Genomic DNA, 22,726 nt, shown 5'->3' on the forward strand with positions numbered 1-22,726 from the left:
GCGGTTCTCAGATGAAGTATCCAGAACCAGAGAGGAGGGAGCCTGATTCCAGGGTGCGTCACGCGAGAACCGCCTCTCACAGTCCAGGACCCCTTGGGGGGATATTGGAGAGCCAGTTTCAGCCCAATCCCCGCAGGCCAGGCCGAGGGACCCCACTGGTGCACAGATGTACCAGGCCTCTAGTCTAAAATAATAATACCTCACTTTTTTATTTCCACTGCTTTTCTATTTATCAGTCTTCCCCGACTAGTATGTCACTTCCAGAGGACAGCGACTGTTTTGTTCACTGCTCTGTCCCCAGCACCTCAAGCAGTGCCTTTCATGAAGTAGATGCCCAGTAAATATTTGAAGGAATGACCAAAAAAAGTTGTTGAATGAGTAGAATGAATAAATGACTGGATGGCAGTGTAGGAACAGTAGTCATTCTTACCTGGGGAATATAGGAATTGTTTAGGCTTATATATAGGGGAGTAAACAGCTTTCCCTTGTTTTGTACATAGTGGGGAAACTTTCTAGCTCTAGGGCATAAAGACGGGGAACCCAGAGTTGGGAAGCCAGCATTCTATTAAACTATCTGCTGTTTAATGTGTGTTTTTTCCTAGATAATCACATTTTTGCCTGGGGCAATGGTGGTAATGGTCGCCTGGCAATGACCCCTACAGAGAGACCTCATGGCTCTGATATCTGTACCTCCTGGCCTCGGCCTATTTTTGGATCTCTGCATCATGTCCCAGATCTGTCTTGCCGTGGCTGGCACACCATTCTCATTGTTGGTAAGGGTTTCACATGTGTGGATTGAGGTGGCTTTGACAGAGGATAGACCTCTACTTAAGATGCTGGTGGCTACATTCTTGGAAACAGAAGTGTCCTGAAGAAAAGAGGCTACTTCTGTAAGTCTTACAATGTCAGGATGCCATGCCTAGTGGTAGAAACAGAACATTGTCACTTCCTGAGCTTTATCATTTGCCACCTCTTGACCATTTTAAAAATAAATTTTTTTTATTGCTTTCAGAGAGAAAGGGAGAGAGAGAGAAACATCAATGATGTGTGAGAATCATAGATCAGCCGCCTCCTGTACACCCACCACTGGGAATAGAGCCGGCAACCGTGCATGTGCCCTGACCAAAAATTGAACCATGACCTCCTGGTTCATAGGTTGACACTCAATCTCTGAGCCACACCAACTGGGCATTTTTTAATATAACTTTGTTCTCTGCCTCCCTTGCCATTGAATTTGTTACTTCTAGTTCTCTACTAAGTAGCCTTTGTTGTCTGTGTTTATGCTGTTTTGAGAAACATTTAGTACACCTTTAAAAAGAAACTAAATCATAACTGCTTTCTGCAGAAAGAGTACTTTGTTATGAACTAAATTATATAAAGGCCCTCTGTGAGGATTTATAAGTTCATTCTTTTAGATCAGTGGTTCACTACCTTGGCTGCACATTAGTCTCCTGAGAAGCTTTTAGAAATCCCTGTCCAATTAAACCAAATCTCTAAAGCTTCCCAGATGATTCCAAAGAACAGTTAAGGAGAATTGCTACTTTACATAGTGAATATACTTTATATAGTGAATATAGAATATAGCTAGTGGTGCTTGGCTTATGTTATTAATATCTAAAACAGTAATTAATTTTAGTTTATTTGGAGTGAGGAATAGCAGTTATCTCCTAGATCAACTCCCTATCCTAGTCCTTCTCACTTTTTCCTGCCTATAGCTGTATATAATGCTTAACTACTGAATTTTTTTCCTCAGAGAAAGTATTGAATTCTAAGACCATCCGTTCCAATAGCAGTGGCTTATCCATTGGAACTGGTAAGTAGCAATGTCTTAGGTACCAGTAGTTTTGTGAGGTGTGGAACTTTGGGTTGGAATCCATACAGTCTCTCCCAAAAAAAGGAAATATCTTTTGGAAATGAGGAATACAGTGATCAAGAGGGAGGATCATATTTGGGTGGATTTCACAGTAAGTTAGGAATTTTACATTGTGGTCAGAGGAAGAGTACATCTTTGCCCCCACACATGTGGAAGTAATTATGTGGCTTGCCCAATATTGTAATGTGACTTATGTATTGTCTTTTTTCTGACGATGCTTAGAGGCTACAGATTCTGTCTATCCTGTATTTCCATGGTATTTCTAGGGGTATTCTACTCTATAGAAATAGTTCTTCAAAACAGGCCCTCAGAATTAAAAGTTGGCTAGACTTCCAGGTGGTTAGGAAAACTGGCTTAAAGCTCTCTGGTCTTTTTCCTTTGGCTTCTTTGTTCTTAGTGCTGTGTTATTTGGGATCATGCCAGGAAACTAGATATGTGTTTCTTTTTGGTTTTCCATTTGCTAGAGTACCTGTAGTCTTTGATGTCTCAGAACCTGGGTTCTGATATTTTGTGGAATCAAACAGATAAAAACCCAGAATAAAAGCAGATTAATCCTCCAAAAAGAAGTAGTTGAAAATCTGATCTAGAGTTGTTGAACTTTAGTTTACAGACACATGCACGTACATTATACCTCTTATTAGACTCTTTTAGTAATTCATTGCTCAGCATATATTTGTGCATATTACTACCTGTCACAAATGATAAAATCTCTTTTTGCAAAGCACAGCTGTTCTATTGGAGCTTTGTTTTGCTGGAACGGTATTTAAAGGAAAAACATAAGATTAAAAGCACATGTCCATTGGCTAGAAAATGTAAACTACATAATGGCAGGGATTTTTGTCTTTTTTTTTTTTTTTTTTTTCCAGAGAAGAAGAGAGAGAAACATCAATGATGAGAGAGAATCATTGATCGGCTGCCTTCTGTATGCCCCCTACTAGGGATTGAGCTGCAATCCGGGCATGTGCCCTTGACCGGAATCAAACCTGGGACCCTTCAGTCCCCAGGCTGACGCTCTATTCCCTGAGCTAAACCAGCTAGGGCATTTTTGTCTATTTTTATTCATTAATTGTATCCACATTGCCTAGAAGAATGCCTAGCAAATGGCAAGTGCCCAGTAAATAGTTGTTAGTTGAATGTGTTATGATCATCCAATAGCATGTTATATAAGAGTGAAAATGAACATCTACAGATATTTCCATAATGTAAAATGTAAAAAGCAAGTTACAGCAGACTACATGTCTTATATAAAGTTCAAAATCCAGGAAAATAAATAACATACTGCTTAAGGATACATACGTATGTGATAAAGTTGTTTTTCAAAGAAGAAATGATAAATGCAAAATTAAAAAGTGCTTACATCTGGGTAGGAGGCGAGAGAAGGACTTCACAAAGCAGGCCGAGTGATATAGGTAATGTTCTAGTTCAGCACTGTGCCATCGCTCTTTCTGCAGCAGTAACAGTGTTCTGTATGTGTGCTGGCCAGTGAAACAGCCACTAGCCACATGTGGCTGTTGGGCCCTTGAAAAGTGGAGACTGTGGTTGAGGAACTGAATATTTAATTCTGTTTAAATACCCATATTTGGCTACCATATTGTAAAGTATAATTCTAATTCTTCAAGTGGTAGATTCATGTGTGTTTTATTAGGCATCAAAACTTACACATCATTTAAAAATCGTCTTATGTATATCTCAGATGTAACATAATTTTTAAAAACAAAAAGCAAGCTTCAGAATTATTTCGGCATCTATAGTTCTACTAGTTTAGTAGGACTGCACTGGTTAGTATAGTTGGTAGTCATAAACAGTCCTTTACATTTAACTTTAGAATAGACCATGCAAATTATCTTTGGCAAAATTTACTTTTTCAATTATCTTTTTCTTTGGCCCATAGTAAAATTCAGTTTCATTTCTTGACCACACATCAGCTAGTCTTCATTAAGGTAACTTGGAATATGCTTCATGATATAGAAAGAACCAGCAATCCTATTTTTTAAATTCTTACGAAGTCATCAAAAATTCAATGACTTTAATAGTTGAAGACTTCTCCATTCAGATGTTTCCCCAGAAAGGGAGTTGGTGGTGAGTTTATCTGGCAACTTTAAGTGGGTTTTGGCTCAAATGTGAAAGAGCTTTGTATAGAAGATGAACCTTTGTAGCAGATGCTGGAGTCTGGATGTATCTTTTAAAGCGTGGATGCTAGATTTGATGAGCTGTGCTTGGGGTGATTGTTCAGTTATGGTTTAGAACACTGATCATTTGCTATGAACATAGGGAAAAGCAAGTTTGGGAAGAAGTAAATTATCATTATGAAGATACTGATATACAATACCTTGTGTAAAAACTAAAAAATTTAGTCCCAAATACCTGACTTACACTGTTGCTATTCTACTTCATGCAACTCTAGTCACCTCTTCCTAAGTCAGTGGGGCTCTAAGGTGGTAAATCTTTCTTGCTGCATAGCCAAGTTGTCTATTTCTGTGCTGTGTATCTGTCAGTGGTTCAGAGCTCTAGCCCGGGAGGAGGAGGCGGCGGCGGTGGGGGAGAAGAGGAGGACAGTCAGCAGGAATCTGAAACTCCCGATCCAAGTGGAGGCTTCCGAGGAACAATGGAAGCAGACCGAGGAATGGAAGGTTTAGTCAGTCCCACGGAGGCCATGGGGATCAGTAGTGGGGCCAGCAGCTCCTGTCCTGGCTGGCTTCGAAAGGTAATTCCTTTGGTAGAGGTACCTTAAATAAAATATCAGATCCTTTGCAGGGACTGGAAAGGAGTTGTCAGAATCTTTCAGTTTCCCATGTCCTGTTCGAGTGTTTTGTAGCAGGCACCTGGGTTTCTCATTTCTACCTGGAACAGAATCACCAAATCTTGAATCATTTTTTCTTCCTGACAAGAACAGATGCAAAATGTTCTCATACCTGTATTACTTAAATGAATGTAAATTAATACAGGCAGTTTTTGTAATACATGTGTGCAAAGATTAAGCTTATGATTTTGTACTGTGATTTGGGGCAATTGGAATGCTTACAATAGAGAAATGGATTATGCAAGTTGAAGTGCAGACAGTAAAAATGTTGGAGTAAATTTATTTATATGGAAAGTTGGTTATAGCATATGGCTGTGCATAGAAGGATGGAATAACACCTGTGCAGTAAGATCCCATTCTTTTAGCAAATATGTAATGCATAGAAAAATGTCTACTGTGAAGACTATACTAATTATTTTTAACAGCGGTTATCTGTGAGTGATGGAATTGCTGGTGATTTTTATCATCCCCCTTTGCCCATCTGTATTTTCTCATTTTCTACAGTGAACATTTATAGTTTGTGAAATTTTAAATTTTTTTACCAAAAAGATCAAACCTATGTATTTACAGCTCCCTTTATAATAACTTGATAGCTGTACAGGGAGTCTGAATGGAGGAAGCAGTACTCTGTACTATCTGAAGCATCAGCCTCAGCCTTTAGAAGCCTGGCAATTGGCCTCGCTACCATCACCTTAGAGCTTCCCAAGTCACTGACTTGCCTACACAGAATAAGTGTGTTGGGGAAGCATGTCAGGCACTCCAGACTCTGTTCCTATCACTGAAACTCCTCTGAGGAAGGGCTGACAGGTTGTGGACAGGTAGGGAGAGCTATGTCATAACCACAAGTGTCCTGGCCCACTAGAGGGTGCTGATGTCACAATAGAGTGAAAGCTTATAGCAAGAAGGAAGTTTGAGATAAAGTAAATGGCTCAGACAGAACTGATGAGATTCTCTCTATATACATAGGAGCTGGAAAATGCAGAATTCATCCCCATGCCTGACAGCCCGTCTCCCCTAAGTGCAGTTTTTCCAGAATCTGAGAAAGATACCCTGCCCTATGAAGAGCTGCAAGGACTCAAAGTGGCCTCTGAGGCGCCTTCAGAACACAAGCCCCCAGTAGGTGCCTGGGTAACTGAGCTTTTTGCCTTTGAATCTCAACTAGGTACAGTGGCTGCAGGCTCCGCCCAGTTCTCTTGGCCTCACTGTCTCCTCCTCTGGTTTCTTTGGTCTCCGGCTGCTCTGTATCAGTTCATGGTGCTGTCTATTTGATAGTGCTTAAAGCCTCTACTGAAGGGTAAACTGAGTTGTCTTGGAAAAAATGTTCACTCTTTCACATTGCTGACAGGCAAACACTTTTCTATAGCAGAGAACTGTCTTTCTTTTCTTTCTGCCTCAAAAGTGCCAACATTGAAATTCCAAAATTCAAATCCAATTTTTCACGATACTGGTAGGGTTGGTTGGAGGCTTTAAATACAAGGTGGGCCCTAACTGGTTTGGCTCAGTGGATAGAGCGTCAGCCTGCGGACTGAAAGGTCCCAGGTTTGATTCCGGTCAAGGGCATGTACCTTGGTTGCGGGCACATCCCCAGTAGTGGGTGTGCAGGAGGCAGCTGATCGATGTTTCTCTCTCATCGATGTTTCTAACTCTCTATCCCTCTCCCTTCCTCTCTGTAAAAAATCAATAAAATATATATATTTTTAAAAATACAAGGTGGGGCAAAAGTAGATTTATAGTTGTGAGTACGTGAAGCACAGAGTATGTTCTTGAAATATTTAATAATTATTGTATTATTTTCCATACAAACAACTATAAGCCTATTTTTGCCCAACCCTGTATAAGTAAGAAATAATGCTTAGGTCCAACACATGTCATGAATACCTAACCTTGATAGAAATTAAATTGTGGTAAATACCTCAATAAAACTAAATCAGGGGTCATCAAACATTTTGGGTCACATTGTAATTATTTAAGGCTTTGTGACCATATATAGTCTCTTTAGCAGCTATGCCACTCTGACATTAGCAGCCATAGATAATACATAATGAGTATGCTTGTATTCCAATAAACTTCACAAAAACAGGCAGTAGTACTGATTTGGCCTATGGACTGTCTTATGCTATAAACAGGGTACAATAGAAGAAGGGAGAAAAGTTGAGACTAGCAAAATTGAAAAGCTCCCCAAAAGAGGTAATGCAACCTTTGAAACTTTAAGGTAAACCTTTAAATTCCTCTGTCAGTTAGTCTTGAATTGTTTTAGGAATCCTGTTTACTGAACACCTCTCACATCTCTTCTAAAGTGTGATCCGCTACATTTCATGCATATTGACCCTTTGGATCACAGTTTCCTCACTGTGATTGGAAAGACTTGTTCCAAACTAAATTATGCTTCCCCACCTCAGCATTTTATTTCCTTGTTTGTTTATTTTTAATCCTCACCCAAGGATATTTTAGAAAAAGAGAGAAACATCGATGTGAAAGAGAAACATAGATTGGTTGCCTCCCGTATGCACCCTGACTAGAGATCGAACCCACAACCTGGGTATGTGCCCTGAATGGGAATCAAAACAGCACCCTTTTCTGTATGGCACGGCACTCCAACCAACTGAGCCACACTGACCAAGCCCCATTTCAGCATTTTAAATGGGAAGATATCAGTACACTTTAAAATGTTTTCACAAAGTCTTCCAAAATAGATGATTGGTTTTTTTACCTTAGCATAATGGAGACTGAGGCAGAGTTCGCTTGCCCTACTATGTTAGGGCCAGGTGCTCTTGTAATCCTGGCTGTTTTCTGTTTCTCTTGCATGAACTTCATGTGTATATGTTTTATTATATATTTTTTAAATATCTTTTTATTGATTTCAGAGAGAGGGAGAGAGAGATAGAAACATCAATGATGAGAAAGAATCATTGATCAGCTGCCTCTTTCACACCCCCCTCTGGTGATCAAGCCCGAAACCCGGGCATGTGCCCCAGCAGGAATCGAACTGTGACCTCCTGGTTCATGGGCCGATGTTCAACCACTGAGCCACACCAGCTGGGCCTTATCTTATTTTAAAAGTAAAATCTGGTAGCACTTAGAGGAAATTTCGAATGGGGAGCTGTGGCATCCAGGTAGAACCTCCTGTGACCTCTCTCTCTCCACTCTTTAGCCACCTCGGCTGAATCCTGCAGGAACATGTGCTGGGAAGGGAACACCATTGATTCCTCCTCCCTGTGCCTGCAGCACTCTGCAGGTAGAGGTTGAGAGATTGCAGGGTCTGGTGTTAAAGTGTCTGGCTGAACAACAGAAGCTCCAGCAAGAAAACCTCCAGATTTTTACCCAACTACAGAAGCTGAACAAGAAGTTGGAAGGAGGGCAACAGGTAAAAGCATTAAAAGAATAATTCAATTTCAGAGTCTGTTTTTGAAGAATCACAGAAACAAAATTCAAAGGACCAACATATACTTACTCTTTTGTAAGTGCTTACCTTTTAATGATGTAACTTTTTGAATGAATTCCAGAAGCCCTGGGCCTGGTTCAAGCACCTGGATTGAATGATTTTTTATCACCTAACTTCCAGTGTTTTTTGTTAGTCTTTGTTTTTTCTTTTCCTTCTTATTATGAAAATTTTTAAGTATGACAGTTCAGTGAACACCCTTATATTCACCATCTAGATTCAACAATAGTTAACATGTTGCCATATTAGTTTCGTGTGTGTGTGTGTGTGTGTGTGTGTTTAGAATGTGTGTGGGTATATATCTGTGTGTATTTAAAGTGTATGTATTTATTTTTCTTTTAATAAATCATTTTCAAGTAAATTATAAAAGTCATGATATAGCCTAAATTCTTTCTTAAACGTATCCAAAAATGAAGACATTCATTCTCCTGGATAACCACAATACCATTATCACAGTTAACAAAATTAACACTAATTATCTCAATTCTTATCCAGTATCCAATTGATACTCAAATTTTTCCAGTTTTCCACAGAAGTGTCCTTAACTGTTTTTATCAGACCAGAATCCAGTCAAAAACCCCACATCACATTGTTATGTCTCTTGTTTCTCTTAATCTAGAGAATTCCCTTCACCACCATCACTTTTTTTTTCCCCCCATGGCATTGACTTGAAGAAACAGGGTCAGTTGTTTAACAGAATGTCCCACATTTCTGGATTTGTCTTGTTTTCTTGGGGCATTGCTTAACTTGTTCTTTTGTCATCCGTCATTTCTGTAAACTGGAAGTTAGATGCAAGACACAGTTAAATTTAAGTTAAACTTTTTTTTTTTTAATCCTCACCTCAGGATATGCTTACTGATTTTAGAGAGAAAGGAAAGGAGAGAGAGAGAAACATTGAGTGTGAGAGAGAACATTGATTGGTTGCCTCCCCAAACCCGCAACCTTTTGATATGCAGGATGATGCTTCAACCAACTGAGCCACACCAGCCAGAGCTTAAGTTAAACATTTTTTGTAAAAATCCCTCACAGGTGATGCTGCATGCATTGTTTTTAATGAGCCATAGTACAGCGTGAACTAGGATAGGGAAATATGGTTCAGTCCGTGGCTTTGCCATTTAACAACTTTTTGTGTTTGGACAAATTACTTTGTTTTAATAAGCCCTAGTTTCTCACCTAAAAAAATAATACCACCTACTTTGTATGGTTGTTTTGAGGATTAAATGAAATAATGTCTATGAAAATACTTTGGAAAGTAATGCTTACTAGAGGTAAGCATGGGGGGATTGGCAACTATAGCCAACTGGAGGGTTGTTTGCCTAGGGCTGCCTCAGTTTTTAAACTGAGAGTTCTGAATCCCAGAAAATCCTGCTGTCTGCAACAGACCAGGACAGTTTGTCTCCTACCTGCAGCGAATGTAAAGGGTAGCCTTTACCTAAGGTAGTACTGTGACTTCTCACAATACTCTGGCCACAAATCCCTAGAGTTTGACATTGAAAATCTAGTCCTGAACTGCCATGATAGGTAGCAGTAGTGTTAATGTGGAACTGTGTTTTATCTGGACAGATGGGAATGCATTCCAAAGGAACTCAGACGGCAAAGGAAGAGATGGAAATGGATCCAAAGCCTGACTTAGATTCAGATTCCTGGTGCCTCCTGGGAACAGATTCCTGTCGACCACCCAGCCTCTAGTCTCCTGAGCCTGTATAGCCTCCAGGAAACTGGGATCCAGAGAACTTCACAGCACACTTACTGAATGCAGAGCGCGCTTTCCTGGCTTTGTTCACTTGCAGACAAGGAGCGAAGGCGGAGGCTCTGAAGCACTTTCCACATACACTTGGAGAGTGGCATTGCCTATTAGATAGGATCTAGGAGTGGTTTTGTTTTGGAGAATGGAAGGGCCCCGTGGCCCTGGCTTGGTCCTCAGTGACTGCCATAGCAACAGCAGCTCTGTACCTCATCTGGTGATCCCACCTTTGAAGAGGAGACACAATGCTCACCTTAATTTTGCTGGTAGCAGCTTATATCCCATTTATCATTTTCACCGTTCATTGGAAGCTGCCTTGGAAATTCAACACCAGGCATTGCACCTCTGGGTGGAGGAGGGAAAAGTGTGAAGTTGGAGTGGGCTGGAACCAGGTGGGGCCCCCCAGGGTCATCTGTAGAGAGTTGAAGTGCTCTGAGCCCTCTCAGGAGTCCTGAGTCCAGGAAAGACTGGTGGAGTCAGTCTCTTGGGCCAGTTTTCAGAAAGTTCAGTTACATCGTGCAGCTCAATGCTTTAGGAGGAAAAATGGGCTTCAGTTGCTTTTCCTCTGAGGTTGATTGAAATTTCTTCGGTGAGGAGTAGAAAAAGAAGGGCAGGTCCCTCCTCATCACACAGCTGGAGTGTCCAGCTGTGGCCAGTGCAGGGTGGGCTTTCCTAGCTTTGGAAGATGCCTCTGAGAGATGAGGTGGCTTGTAGAGAATTGAGCCAGTCAGGCAGTAGGAGTGGCCTTAAGGGAAAACCATGAGGGAGAGGAAGTCCTCTAGCTGCCTCTGCTTGCATGTTTGAGAGGCCGGCAGTGACAGTCTTCCGTCCAGGCAGCCTCTTATGCCTCTGCCCTCATGGCTCTTACGGTTCTGATCTTGACATCGGCAGCCCCATCCACATTCCCTTTCTATATGTCTAGTCAGTATTTTCTCCCCTTTGGTGTTTATGACGCCATATCAGTGAATCTGTATCATCTTTCCTACTTGAGTGGCCCAAAGCCAGCCCCCAAACCTGGTAGTCCCTGAAGCCTAACAGAACAGGTAGAACCTGCCAAGTGAAAGGAATTTGGCTGAGCTCCCTTCTAATCCTGTAGTCATGTCCTTATAGACCGGAGCAAGCTGGCTTTCCCAAAGAAAGTGTCCTAGAGCGTTTGATGATTTTACTTAGGGTGTGAGCTTGGTATCTCCACCTAGCCTTGTGAAAGGTTCACGGGCCGCCTTGAAGAGTTTCACATCCTACCTTCCTAGAAACAGCTACATTGTTTTATTTCCTTTTCCCTAAACCAAAACATAAATGTTTGATGTCTGTTTAATATTTTGGAAGGATCTGTGCAATGGAAATGTTGTCATTTCCCTAAAACTGATGATGTAAAGGCTGATGTTCCGGGAAAACCCCATAGCTGGGGATGGGCAACTCTGTCCAATGGGATCTTCTTTGGTTTGATGTTCCCATTGTTTTCTCAATTCTGGGAAGTCTAGTACAATGGTACTAATGTAATCACTGAAGCCTTTTCTTAAAATAAGGGAAGGGGCCAACCCTGGATTAAGCTACAAATTCTAGGGACTTGGGGTTTGCTATACACCCTAATAATGGGTTTTGATTCATCATGTAAATGCAACTTTGATTTTCTTAAAGGACTGACTGGCCTTTCACGTTCTTGTGTCCCTCATGCTTACCATCTCAGCAGGCCTGAGAGGCAGGGTCAGTTTGGGTGTTAATCATGAGTGTTGCTTCTGCTATGGATCTGAGGAACATGGGACGTTGCTGAGACTGGGGGATGGAAGTGAGCATTGAAGGGAGGGTGAGACCCCTGTCCTTGTTCCGGAGGGGAGTTACTCTCTAGCAGTGGAATGCTGTGGTCATTTTCTCTAGCATGTTCCCTTGGGAAACCTAGGTTTGCTATGAATCTGGCTGAGAATCTAAATTCTGTGCCTTAGAAACAATTGCACTTTCCCAAATTGTGCCTGGGACAGCCGTATTTTCTCCACCAAACAGCTATGCAAACAGAAACCAGTTCAAAGGTGGCAGCCATGCTTAGATAAAAAGTGAAAAGTGAGGTAGCAGAAATGTCTTTGAATGGTTTTCTGTAATTCTCTACTTCTCTATACAGTGCTAGGTGTTTTAAGTTTTCCGTAGTATTGCTTTTGAGTTACAGTATAACCTGAGTTATTCCTCTGCTCTGACATTGTTGCTGAAGAACTAGCTTATTGTTGGCCAGATGTTTGAAAGGTTGAGGGTGGAGTGGTTTGGCATTTCTATTTTAAATAAACATTTAAACTCTCAATCAGTGCTATGCCTTAGTAAGTCTGTGCATGGACATTGTCACTGGGGATAAAACACTCAGATTCCAGGCCTTCGTGAATCTTTTAATTCATTGGTAACAGAAACAATGCAAGGGACATTTGCACAGAAATAATCTTTTCCTCCTTCCAATTTCTTGCTAAAAGAATCATTTCTGCTGTTACAGCTCCCCTTCCACCCCCCCCCAAAAAAAAACCTTCTGAAATACTGTGCTTGAAGTGCAGAGGGAGAATAAAATAAGCCATTAGAGGAGGAAGAATCACTTCTTGTACTTGCCTCCCTGATCACAGTGGGCTTTTTCAAGTGATAATGCCATTTATGTTTATAAAACTGGTTTTCCTCAAAGCGGGTGAACTGTATTTTGGTCTCCCTGGCATAGCACAGCCACATTACAACTTCTCTTGGATGAGCATTTCACTAGCGTGTAAAGCAAAAGCAGCCTTAAACTCACATTTCATTTGGTTTGCCATATATTTGGAAACATTCATAATAGACCAACTCTGCAGCAAAGATGTAAATAAATTCTTTCAAAAAAGTATCCCTGGGCCTATAAAGAAGTATTATTCATGATAGTGTCAGGGCAGAGTGGGCTGTAGTCAGGGCTACAAAACATGTTCCTCCCTGCTGCAAAGCCAAAAATCATTTATTGCTTCGATAACTAACTATGGAAATAAACATACTGATCACTAAACCTCATAGAATCATAACATTTGGGAGATAAACACTGTATCACATCTCAGCTACCTCCTGTGCAGTTGTGAAGTTGTAAATTGATGACAAAAAAAAAAATGCTGGCCAAAAGGTACTGTGCTGCCTTAAATACACCACTGCTAAGCAGCAGCATGTTACCATGTCTGCACACAGTGAGTTAACTATGAGATTTTTCCCACTGCTTAACCTTTGAACTTTATAATTTATAACATTTACATGCACTAAAGGTTCTTGGATGAAGTAGTATAATACATAGACCAGTGATGGCGAACCTTTTAAGCTCGGCGTGTAAGCATTTTGAAAAACTCTAACTTAACTCTGGTGCCGTGTCACATATAGAAATTTTTTGATATTTGCAGCCATAGTAAAACAAAGATGTATATTTTTGATATTTATTTTATATATTTAAATGCCATTTAACAAAGAAAAATCAACCAAAAAAATGAGTTCGCGTGTCATAGGTTCGCCATCACTGACAGACTAACAAGCAGCATTGATTTCTCCACACATCATTCTCTGCTACCCAGGAAGAGACTTAGAAAAAGGTTTCCAACCTCTTCCCAAAGATCAGAACAAGCTAAATTTAAAAGACTGACATAATCAAGGCCTAAGCATGTTGCGATTGAAGGGAACATTAAGACATTGACTATTGTTTTATTTCTCTAGCAACATAGTGAATAATTGCTTCCTGTGTCTCTAGAAAGCACCCTGCCCCCTACACACACACATACTATATTCTCCCCGGAGGGCCCTGATCTGTGACCTTAATAATCATGCAGGGATCCCCAGCCCAGTGCCTGTGGGGCCAGACAGATAAGGCACATAAGAGGGCCTGTGGTGATCTGAATGCTCTCCCCTGTCAAGGAGCAACTGGTTCTGAGCCTCATTCAATGAGTGCTGTGCAGGGTGGCTGGCCTGGTCTTTCCAGAACTTCTAGTTATGTAAGAGATGCTCCATATCCCAGTTTGTAAATGCCAGGTTATATTTTTAGTGCTGTGCCAGCAAATAAACTGTGGGGCAAAGCAGTCCACAGGCCACCACTTAGTAACATTGGCCACAGCCCATTTTTGCCATCTATTGTTTTTACCATCAAGTATGAAACAAAGTGGACCTTGTTAAACTTGCCTGGGGAATGTCTATGTTGGATTAAATATCCAGTGTGTATGTGAGGCTTCTTTAAGTGGCCAACTGAAAGCCCTGTTATGTGATACTTTTTTCTTTGCAACAGTTAAAAGCATAAAACAAGCAATATATGCTGTTTTTAAAATATGTAATTTTTTTTCAGCCTAGTGTCCTGTAGCTTCACAGCTAGAGTCTTAAACTCACATTTCAAAGGGGTTTGATCTGTTAGCCCAGCCACTCAGCAGAAGCTGCAGTGGAAATGAAACAGGAGTGAGTGGCCATCTGTTGTTGAGTAAAATACGGTTTTGTTGTGTGCCTAGTCCTCTTTGCCCGGGTCAGGTTGGGTGACTTTTTTCCAGTATTTTAAACTAATAATTGGAGTGAATGCTCTCAGGACAATAACCCTACTGGTATTTCAGGTCTGTTATGCTAGCTTCATCCTATCGGAGCTGATACTACCCTGTCAGATTCACCTCATCACTGCTCCCACTTGGCAAGTTGAGGGCTCATTGTTTAATTTTAAATCCCACAAACCCATTTATTGAGGGTCTAATTATAAAGGTTCCTTGCACTAGGCATGATTCTGCACAGAGGAAATGAAAAACACCTGGTACCTTTTCCGTCAAAGTTTGCTTTCTAAAAAAGAAGTTGCCTGTGGGTGGTATAGTCAGCGGGGACATGTACGTAGCAATGTACAGCTTGCTTTGATGGTACATTTTGCTGCTTCATTTGAAATGCCATCCAGCCAACTTACCAACCTCATTTGAAAGCAGAGTGCTAGCAATAGCTGAAACTGAAGTTTCTTCCCCTTCTTTGACATTAGAAAAGAACTACAGAGATATATAGTGTGTTTTCCCCCATCCCTACCCTATGACGTAGATGAAGATGAGGTTCCCTTTATGACACAGTACACCATAGGGAGGGTTTAGGATGTATTGGCACTCTCACCTTACATACTTGTATTGGTTTTTAGCCAGGACCATGCACCAAGGAGGTCAAGGACAGACTTCCATTTGCCTTATATCGAAATCGTATTATCTTTTATGAGATATCATCTGGGTGACCTGGATCCTCTGACACCAACTCATGCGAATGAGCCAACTTCTCGCAAGAACGAGAAGAGTTAACAGGAGCCATCGCCAAACATGCAGAGGCAGTGGCAAGGAGGCCAAGCAGATGCAGGCACTTAGCTAGCACAAACCACAAGCCAGCTCCTGAGAAGATAGCTTTAATGTAGCCTGCTCGCCACTCTTAACTGTCTTCACCCATCAGTTCTTAGGGCAGTAACATGAGGCACACCAGCCTGAGGTGGTAATTCAGTGGGAGGCTGAGACTTCCTTCTGCCTCCTGCTGCTTAGCAGTGGGTTTCTCCTCCCTGAGTTCAGCTCTGCAGGCCGATCTGGGAGATGTACAAGTTCTAGTTCTTCCTGCTTTGCATCAAATCATTCTACTCCTACGTACTGCTCAAGAGAAGCAGAGCTTTCTGTTACGACTGAGGAGGTTTCCACTGTTGTCTGCTCAACTGGAATGCTTCCTTGGAGGCAGAGGACGGTTCTTGATGGTCTTGCACTTGGAAATGTGCCGCTCAGCCACCTTGGGAGCAAAGTGACGGCTACAGTGAGGACACTGAATATAGTCTGGATTTTCTGCAGGCGGGATGGGAGGCAAGTCTGAGGGGTTTCCACCTTTGGCAATTACCCGCTGGACCTCTCGAGCCTGGCGGAGAGTACGGATGAAGGATTCATGCTTCTGTCTCCAGTTGCTCTTCCGAGGAGCTTCAGCCTATAAGTAGAAGGCAGACCAATCATTCAACGTGGCATTTATCTCATCTCCCGAGTCTCCACTAGAATGACGGTAAGGAAACAGTGTCAATCCTGACTTGCCTGCGTGGAGGCACTTACACTGAGGGCCTGCAAAGGGGGATGAGTACCGAGAAGCAAGCCATGATCCCCAGCAAAGACCTGGAGAGCCTCGGGGCTGGAAAGTGCCAGGACCCAGGGCTGCTATCCCACCCTGCACATCCACACCCTCACAGGAGAACAGGAGTTTATTCTCTGGAGAAATTGAACCTGACAGGTGTCAGATTCACGAAATCCAGGCACAGGGGGGAAAAGGTTAATCTTGGGGCTGAAAATAGGGAGCAAGTACAAGTGTACATGATGAACTGCGGAACCGTCAGCCTCCTTCCCTCACTTGGCTCCCAGGGTGCCAAACAAATGGGCACCTTCTTAGGAGACTGAAGGGTTCTCTGGATGTGCCAAGCAGGCAAGAGAAAAGCCATCAGACACTAGCCCTGGGGGACAGCAATTAAAAGGCTCACTATTTGCCGAAACTGGTTTGGCTCAGTGGATAGAGCATTGGCCTGCGGACTGAAGGGTCCCAGGTTCGATTCCGGTCAAGGGCATGTGCCTGGGTTGTGGGCACATCCCCAATGGGAGATGTGCAGGAGGCAGCTGATCGATGTTTCTCTCTCATCGATGTTTCTAACTCTGTCTCTCTCCCTTCCTCTCTGTAAAAAATCAATAAAATATATTTAAAAATAAATAAATAAATAAAATAAAAGGCTCGCTATTTGCTCTAACTGGTTTGGCTCAGTGGATAGAGCGTCAGCCTGCAGACTCAAGGGTCCCAGGTTCGATTCCGGTCAAGGGCATGTACCTTGGTTGCGGGCACATCCCCAGTAGGGAGTGTGCAGGAGGCAGCTGATCGATGTTTCTCTCTCATCGATGTTTCTAACTCTACCCCTCTCCCTCCCTCTCTGTAAAAAATCAATAAAATATATTTTTTTTAAAAAATAAATTAAAAAAGGACACATATGTAATACCCTTTGTAATACTTAAAGCAATAAAAAAATTAATTAAATAAATAAATAAATAAAAGACTCACTATTTGATAACCCTAATATGAAGATCCTTACTCAACAAGCCCACTTAAGCTTAAATATGAATGGTCAGCCAAGTATTACCAGATATTTGAGTAAGCTCGAACATGAGAGAGACCAAAACAAGTATACAAGCAAACACACACACTCAGGAAGCAGCAACAAAGCAGGTACCAAGAAAAAACATTTTTTAAATGAAATACCATAGTATCAACAAAGGAGTATTAGAGGAAATTGTGACCAAAAATGAGAATAATATATACATTATGGAAAAGGAATAAAGACCAGAAAGGCCTGGCAGGTGTGGCTCAGTTGGTTGAGCATCATCCCATGTACCAAGAGGTCACCTGTTCGATTCCTGGTCAGGGATCAATCCCCAGTAGGGGGCATGTAGGTAGCAGCCAATCAATGTTTCTCTCTCATCAATGTTTCTCCCTCTCCCTTCCACTCTATCTAAAAATCAATATAAATGTTTTAGAACTATTATAAATTAAAACTGATAGCTGAAAATAAAATGTTACAAAATAATGTCAAGAAGATTATGCAGAATGGGAAAGATCAAGATGGAAAGTAGAAAACATAATATTGAAAAATTAGAAACTCAATCCAGGAAGTCCAACATCTGGCCAATAGGCATTCCAAAAACAAACAAAAAACACAAAGAAGGCAAGAGGAGGAAATTATTAATACCATAAACATTCCTAGAGTTAAATGTCACTACTCTTAAGATTGAAATAGCCTACCAAGTATCCAACATAATATAAAACCAGAATTTCAGAATTTAAAATCCTGTAAGATTTTAGAAAAATAAAAAAGGATGATTTTCTATAATGGAGCAAAAATCAAAATGGCATCAGATTTCTCAACCGTAACATTGGATGCTAAACACTAGTGGGAAAATGCCTCAAAAATCTGAACAGAAACTCATTTTCCATCAAGAATTCTATACCTGGCCAAGTCATCAAATTATAAGGCTATGACAGATATTTTCATTCATTCCAAGACAAAAATATGTCTCCCATGCATCTTTCTTAGTGAACTCCCACAAGGCAAGGAGTATAGCAAGAAGAAGGAAGACACGGATGCTGGAAATGGGACCCAACGCCGCGGAGAAGCAAAGAGAAGTCCCAAGACAACAGGGCTGCACCAGGTGTGGAAATAACCAGTGCAGACTAGAGCAGGAGGGAAAAGAGTGGTCAGAGGGAGGTTTCCAGAATTTAAAAAATCAAACTGATAAGACTGTGAGAGGTGTTTGAACAATTACAAAAACAGTAGCAGGTGTCTGACATCAGGTGAATCATTAAAAAAAATTTATAGAGATAAGGTACATTTGAAAATGAGTCAATTACCTCCAGGTGCATGTGGGCAGGACAGAATTTGTTCACTCATCAGTGAACAAAATATATGTGGTTATTATAATGTAAAAGCTGACCACTGGTTTAACGCAAAATTGCAATTCCACTACAATGGCAGTACTACATGGTTATAAAAATGTATTCAAATATTTAGACTAAAATAAAAATCTTAAAAAGAAGGCAAGTGATGCCACCTCCTTAATGATGAATACTAGGAAGAGATGTTATCGAAGGAAAAGGAAGGATCCATCAGGAGAGTCTTACTGAAACAGACAAGAAGGCAAGAGAATCTGTGTTGGAGGTGGTGTCCAGGAATTGAATTAGAGAAAAGTTTGTCAACTATATGATACTTATATTTATATTCTTTGTTGTTTTGACATTTTATCCAATTAGCACAATCACAAAGTACCAAAATGTGGCCTCTATGCTCAAATGCTTATGGTCCAGTAGAGAGACAAGAGGTATGAGTATACTGAAAGTTACATGAATATTAAACGATATCAGAAAAATCACCTGTTCTTCTGAATACACTAGATACAGTGATCGGCAGACTGCGGCTCATGAGCCACATGTGGCTCTTTGGCCCCTTGAGTGTGGCTCTTCCACAAAATACCATATGCGGGCGCGCACGTACAGTGCGATTGAAACTTCATGGCCCATGCGCAGAAGTTGGTATTTTGTGGAAGAACCACACTCAAGGGGCCAAAGAGCCGCATGTGGCTCGCGAGCCGCAGTTTGCCGACCACTGCACTAGAAGAATGAGAGGGAGACACAAACCACTCAGCTTCTAAGGGCACAAACTTTGGGAATAAGACAGGACATTCCAAGGAGGGGAGTGCACCTCAGTGCAGATCCTTTCTGCCTTGGTGTCCTCGAGGCAACATATTCCCCCAAACTAGTTTCCACAAAGCAAGGGTATCTGATCCCAGACACCCAAATCTTTTGCTTCGCTGCTACTGTATTTAGGAATTTAAGAAACACACAATTCTTTTACATTCTGGCCAGAAATAAACCACTAGAGGAGTGCCCTGGCAGATAGCTCAGTTGGTTAGAGCATTGTCTCTATACACCAAGATTGCAGGTTTGATCTCGGGTCAGGACACACACAAGAATCAACCAATGAATGCATAAATAAGTGGAACAACAAATTGATGTTTCTCTCTCTCCCTCTCTCTCTCTCTCTCTCTCTCACTCTTCCTCCCGCCCTTCATCCCTTCCTCTCTCTAAAATTAAGCTTATCATGGAAATGTCCCAAAGTCCTTACTTTTTACAACCTAGGTTTTCTGCAGCTGGAAATGTTAACCAAAAATAAAGTCATTCACCTTTAAGGTGTTTACACTCTAAATGGAGAGAAGAATTCCAAACTTAATTGTGTTTCATGTATTTTACTTAGAAGGTATATAAAAACTGAGCTAATCTTGAAAAAGTAGATGTGGTTATAGGAGTAGTAACAGATTCTAATCTTGGAAGGTGGCAAAGTATATTGCAAAGTGAAAGGAATTCTCTCAAGGTAGTGAAATGCAGAATAGTTTTTTTCTTTTAAATTTTCTAAAAGTAAATGTTTATCACTTTTATAATAAAAGAGTGATAAATTACATGAAAGTGATAAATTTCCTTTAGATATCCTGGGGTGAGGATTAACAACAACAACAAATGACAAGATTTTGGAGTCATTCCAACCCAGTTTTATATTCTGACTGCCACTTAAAGCTGTTTGTGATCTCATTCAAGTTGACCTCTCTGAGACTTGATTTTTGAATTGCTAAGAGATCATAAAATCCTCACGTTTGTGGTGGGGGTCGTATGAAACTCCTGTTCACAGTAATAACCAATAAATGTTAATTCTCATTTTCTCCCTTTATAACAATTAAATTTTTTCTTAAAAAAACAAACACCAAATGAGGCTATAACAGGCCCTTACAATGATCCCCACTCAAGGTCAAATCCGTAAGGTCCTTGTTACCTTGGCTGAGGCTGGTCCCTTCCAGTTCAAGTACTGCTCTAGTTCTGTGCCCTTGGCCCGGGCCCGGGAGGAGTCAAACACTTTCCTCTTGGAACCCTGCATCCTGCTGCAGACGTTGGAGTGTCTCTCCAGCCTGAGCAAGAGAAAGTTGCGTCCACAGTGGCTGCATTTGCCCAGTTCTGGCTCTTCGGTGGAACAGCTGGAACCTGAGGAGTGTGGTGCCCTAGACCAGTTAGAATGGCTGCCTGGCGCTTCTGTAGGCTGAGGACACTTCTCCTTCACCTGCCCCGAGGCTTGGTCTCGGATTTTGTTGTTGTTTGCCACTAGTCTTTCCCTTTTGAGCTTCTGCATCCCATAACCAGAGAACTGGAATGGACTACGATTTTCTTGAGACCCTCCCCAGGTTTCCTCCTCTCCACTGAAGACCTCCTTAGAGCCATAGTCTGGGGAGAAGACAGGTCTGTACGTGGTGTTGCTATTACCTTTAAGTCTCCTCCTGGGCAGTGTCAGTCTCTGGAACTCTCTTTTTTCATTTTCCTCAGCCTGTTCTTTTTCCTTCTGGATCCTTCTGAGTTCTTCTTCTGTCTTCTTCAGCTTTTCCCGTAAGAGGGTCTCTTTTCTTCGAATTTCCTCCTCTAAATTCTCCCCTGCAGCTTCTAGTCTTTGGATCTGCAGCCACTCGGTCCGGGTGGGGTTTGCCATGGTCCTCTCCCCCTGCCTGGCAGCAACAGTACCAACCACAGATGAGCCGGCCCAGTTCCTCAAACCAAAGCCTCTGTATGACAACTCCCTTGGCTCAGGGGGTCTTGGAGAGACGTCTTGGTCCCCATCCATGCCAGTCTCACCTGTACTATGAGACTTCCTGTGGAACACAGGTTTCAGTGGGTATGCCCGGTCCACTCCAACTCGCTTCTTTGTAAAGGGGATGAATTCATGGTTATTTGCTTTGGGGTACCGGGACTGAGGGCCTGATGAGTAAAACAAATCCTTGGCTTGGCTCTGGAGGTGGCTTTTTGGCTCTTGCTGGCTGAGTGCAGCACGGTGGGCACAGAAGCAGCTCCCAGCTCTCTCACAGGTGTGCCGTTTGGAGTGAGGGTAGAGATGATTCAGCGTCAGCTCTTTGTTGCTCAAAAGCTTCTCCTGGGAATGATGCCTCAGGTGCCCCATTGAGGTCAGCTGGGGAGAGTCACCTTTTTCATAGGGGTCTTGCTTACTTGCGTGGAGCCCGGGAGCTTTTGTTTTATTATGCGGGAGCATTACACCCACAGGCAGAGGTGGTGCCAAGTGGAGATCAGCCATTCAGGGTCTGGACTGAAGCCTAGAGGAGGTTTAAACCAGATACAGGTGAGAAGTTTTTTTCTGAGTTCACCTTGGTCATTAAAGCAACTGTTTCTACGTGTGTCCCACCCACGTTTTCCTTTAAGCCTTTTAGGGACAGTGGTGCTGGGTCTGCCAGAGCTCTCCTTCCGTAAGCGTTAGGTGAGGGCTTATTTAGTCCTGTGAATGCTCATCAGGTCCTGAAGATAGAAAAACGAATGTGCTACAGGTGTTCCTGCCACCTACCTTTCCCCGATCCCGGGACCAGCCTCCGCTGTACAGAGGGGTGCTCCTGGCACACACAGTATATACTCCATATGGGTGCAAAGCGCTACTGGGAAGAGCTGTTGGATTGGAAGTCAGGTTTTCGTTCTGCAACACAGGACAAGCCACCTCCCCTTGCTGGCTCCAATGTTTCCACCATAAACGGAGGAGTTGGCTCAGTTACATGGCTGTAATTTAGGGGCCTTAAGACTACAAGTCCAGCCCCATCATTTTACAGGTGAGAAAACTGCGGCCGGAGGTAGTGACCGGCCCACAGAGCTCTCAGGGCTTCCCTCCCGCTGGGTCCGCGCTCGACTCCAAGGAGCAGAGCAGCCGCACGGGGCCTGCAGCAGGTGCCTGGCCGTCAAACCCTCACCCAAGGAGTCCCAGCGGCGGGAGGTTCGTAACCTGAAAAGGGGGGATGAGGGGCACCTGACCCGACCGCCGCGGGTTTTAGGTCCGGAACACGGAAGTCACACTCTGTCCTGGAGGGTCAGCCGGGGCGTCCCCACTGGGGGCTCCGCTTTGGAGACAAGCCTTCATTTTGTCCATCGGGCCCTTGGGAGGGCGAGGGGCTGACCCCATGTCTCCCCGCCCTTCCGCGTACCTGGCTGTCAGAGACAACTCCAGCTCAGGGGAAATCCCGGCACCAAACCCCTCCACTCACCGCCGGCCGCGCAGGCGCCCGCAGCTGGCCCCTGTTATGCCCGTTGCCTGGAGACGCGAGCGCGTGCGCGCGCAGCCCCGCCTCTCGCCGCGAACGCCGCGGGGTGAGGGTGGGGGTGGGGGTGGGGAGGGGGATCACGCGCAGGCGCAGTCAGAACACCAAGGGGCGCGGCCCGGGAGGGGCTGCGGTCGGTCTGACTGTCCCTTGACCCGGTGTCCCGCCGACTCTGCCGCTCCGTGCCCTTGGGGAACAGGGGAGGGGATGGGAGAGGCTTTTCTCGGGTTTC

At 42.9% G+C, this 22,726-nt stretch overlaps 2 protein-coding genes across 7 annotated transcripts in view; one reads left to right on the forward strand and one right to left on the reverse strand.

The window, feature by feature from the left end:
- NEK9 (NIMA related kinase 9) overlaps positions 1-12,143 on the forward strand; it is a 37,636-nt gene extending 25,493 nt beyond the window's left edge. Inside the window, exons 17-22 of one of the 2 annotated variants that reach the window (XM_006098425.3) lie at positions 603-773; positions 1,754-1,813; positions 4,369-4,577; positions 5,640-5,801; positions 7,825-8,037; positions 9,676-12,143. In XM_006098425.3, the coding sequence (XP_006098487.1) occupies positions 603-773; positions 1,754-1,813; positions 4,369-4,577; positions 5,640-5,801; positions 7,825-8,037; positions 9,676-9,801 (941 nt within the window). In that variant the 3' untranslated portion in view covers positions 9,802-12,143. The remainder of the gene's footprint in view (positions 1-602; positions 774-1,753; positions 1,814-4,368; positions 4,578-5,639; positions 5,802-7,824; positions 8,038-9,675) is intronic. The other variant, XM_006098426.3, reaches the window with a different exon arrangement.
- On the reverse strand, positions 4,585-22,489 carry ZC2HC1C (zinc finger C2HC-type containing 1C). Of its 5 annotated transcripts, none has more exons than XM_014464067.2 (3): positions 22,441-22,489; positions 20,193-21,510; positions 15,206-15,775 (listed from the first exon to the last, which is right to left on the reverse strand). In XM_014464067.2, the coding sequence occupies exons 2-3, from the start codon at positions 21,489-21,491 to the stop codon at positions 15,512-15,514; spliced, it is 1,563 nt and encodes a 520-aa protein (XP_014319553.1). In that variant the 5' UTR covers positions 21,492-21,510; positions 22,441-22,489; the 3' UTR covers positions 15,206-15,511. The 5 variants fall into 5 exon arrangements, with proteins under 5 accessions (XP_023617929.1, XP_014319553.1, XP_014319552.1 ...); XM_014464066.2 differs by having other exon boundaries at positions 22,381-22,458; XM_023762160.1 differs by lacking the exon at positions 22,441-22,489 and adding an exon at positions 21,756-21,998.
- Between the last annotated feature and the right edge of the window lie 237 nt (positions 22,490-22,726).

This window comes from Myotis lucifugus, unplaced genomic scaffold (assembly GCF_000147115.1).
Source record: "Myotis lucifugus unplaced genomic scaffold, Myoluc2.0 scaffold_235, whole genome shotgun sequence".
In the NCBI taxonomy this organism is placed as follows: domain Eukaryota; kingdom Metazoa; phylum Chordata; class Mammalia; order Chiroptera; family Vespertilionidae; genus Myotis; species Myotis lucifugus.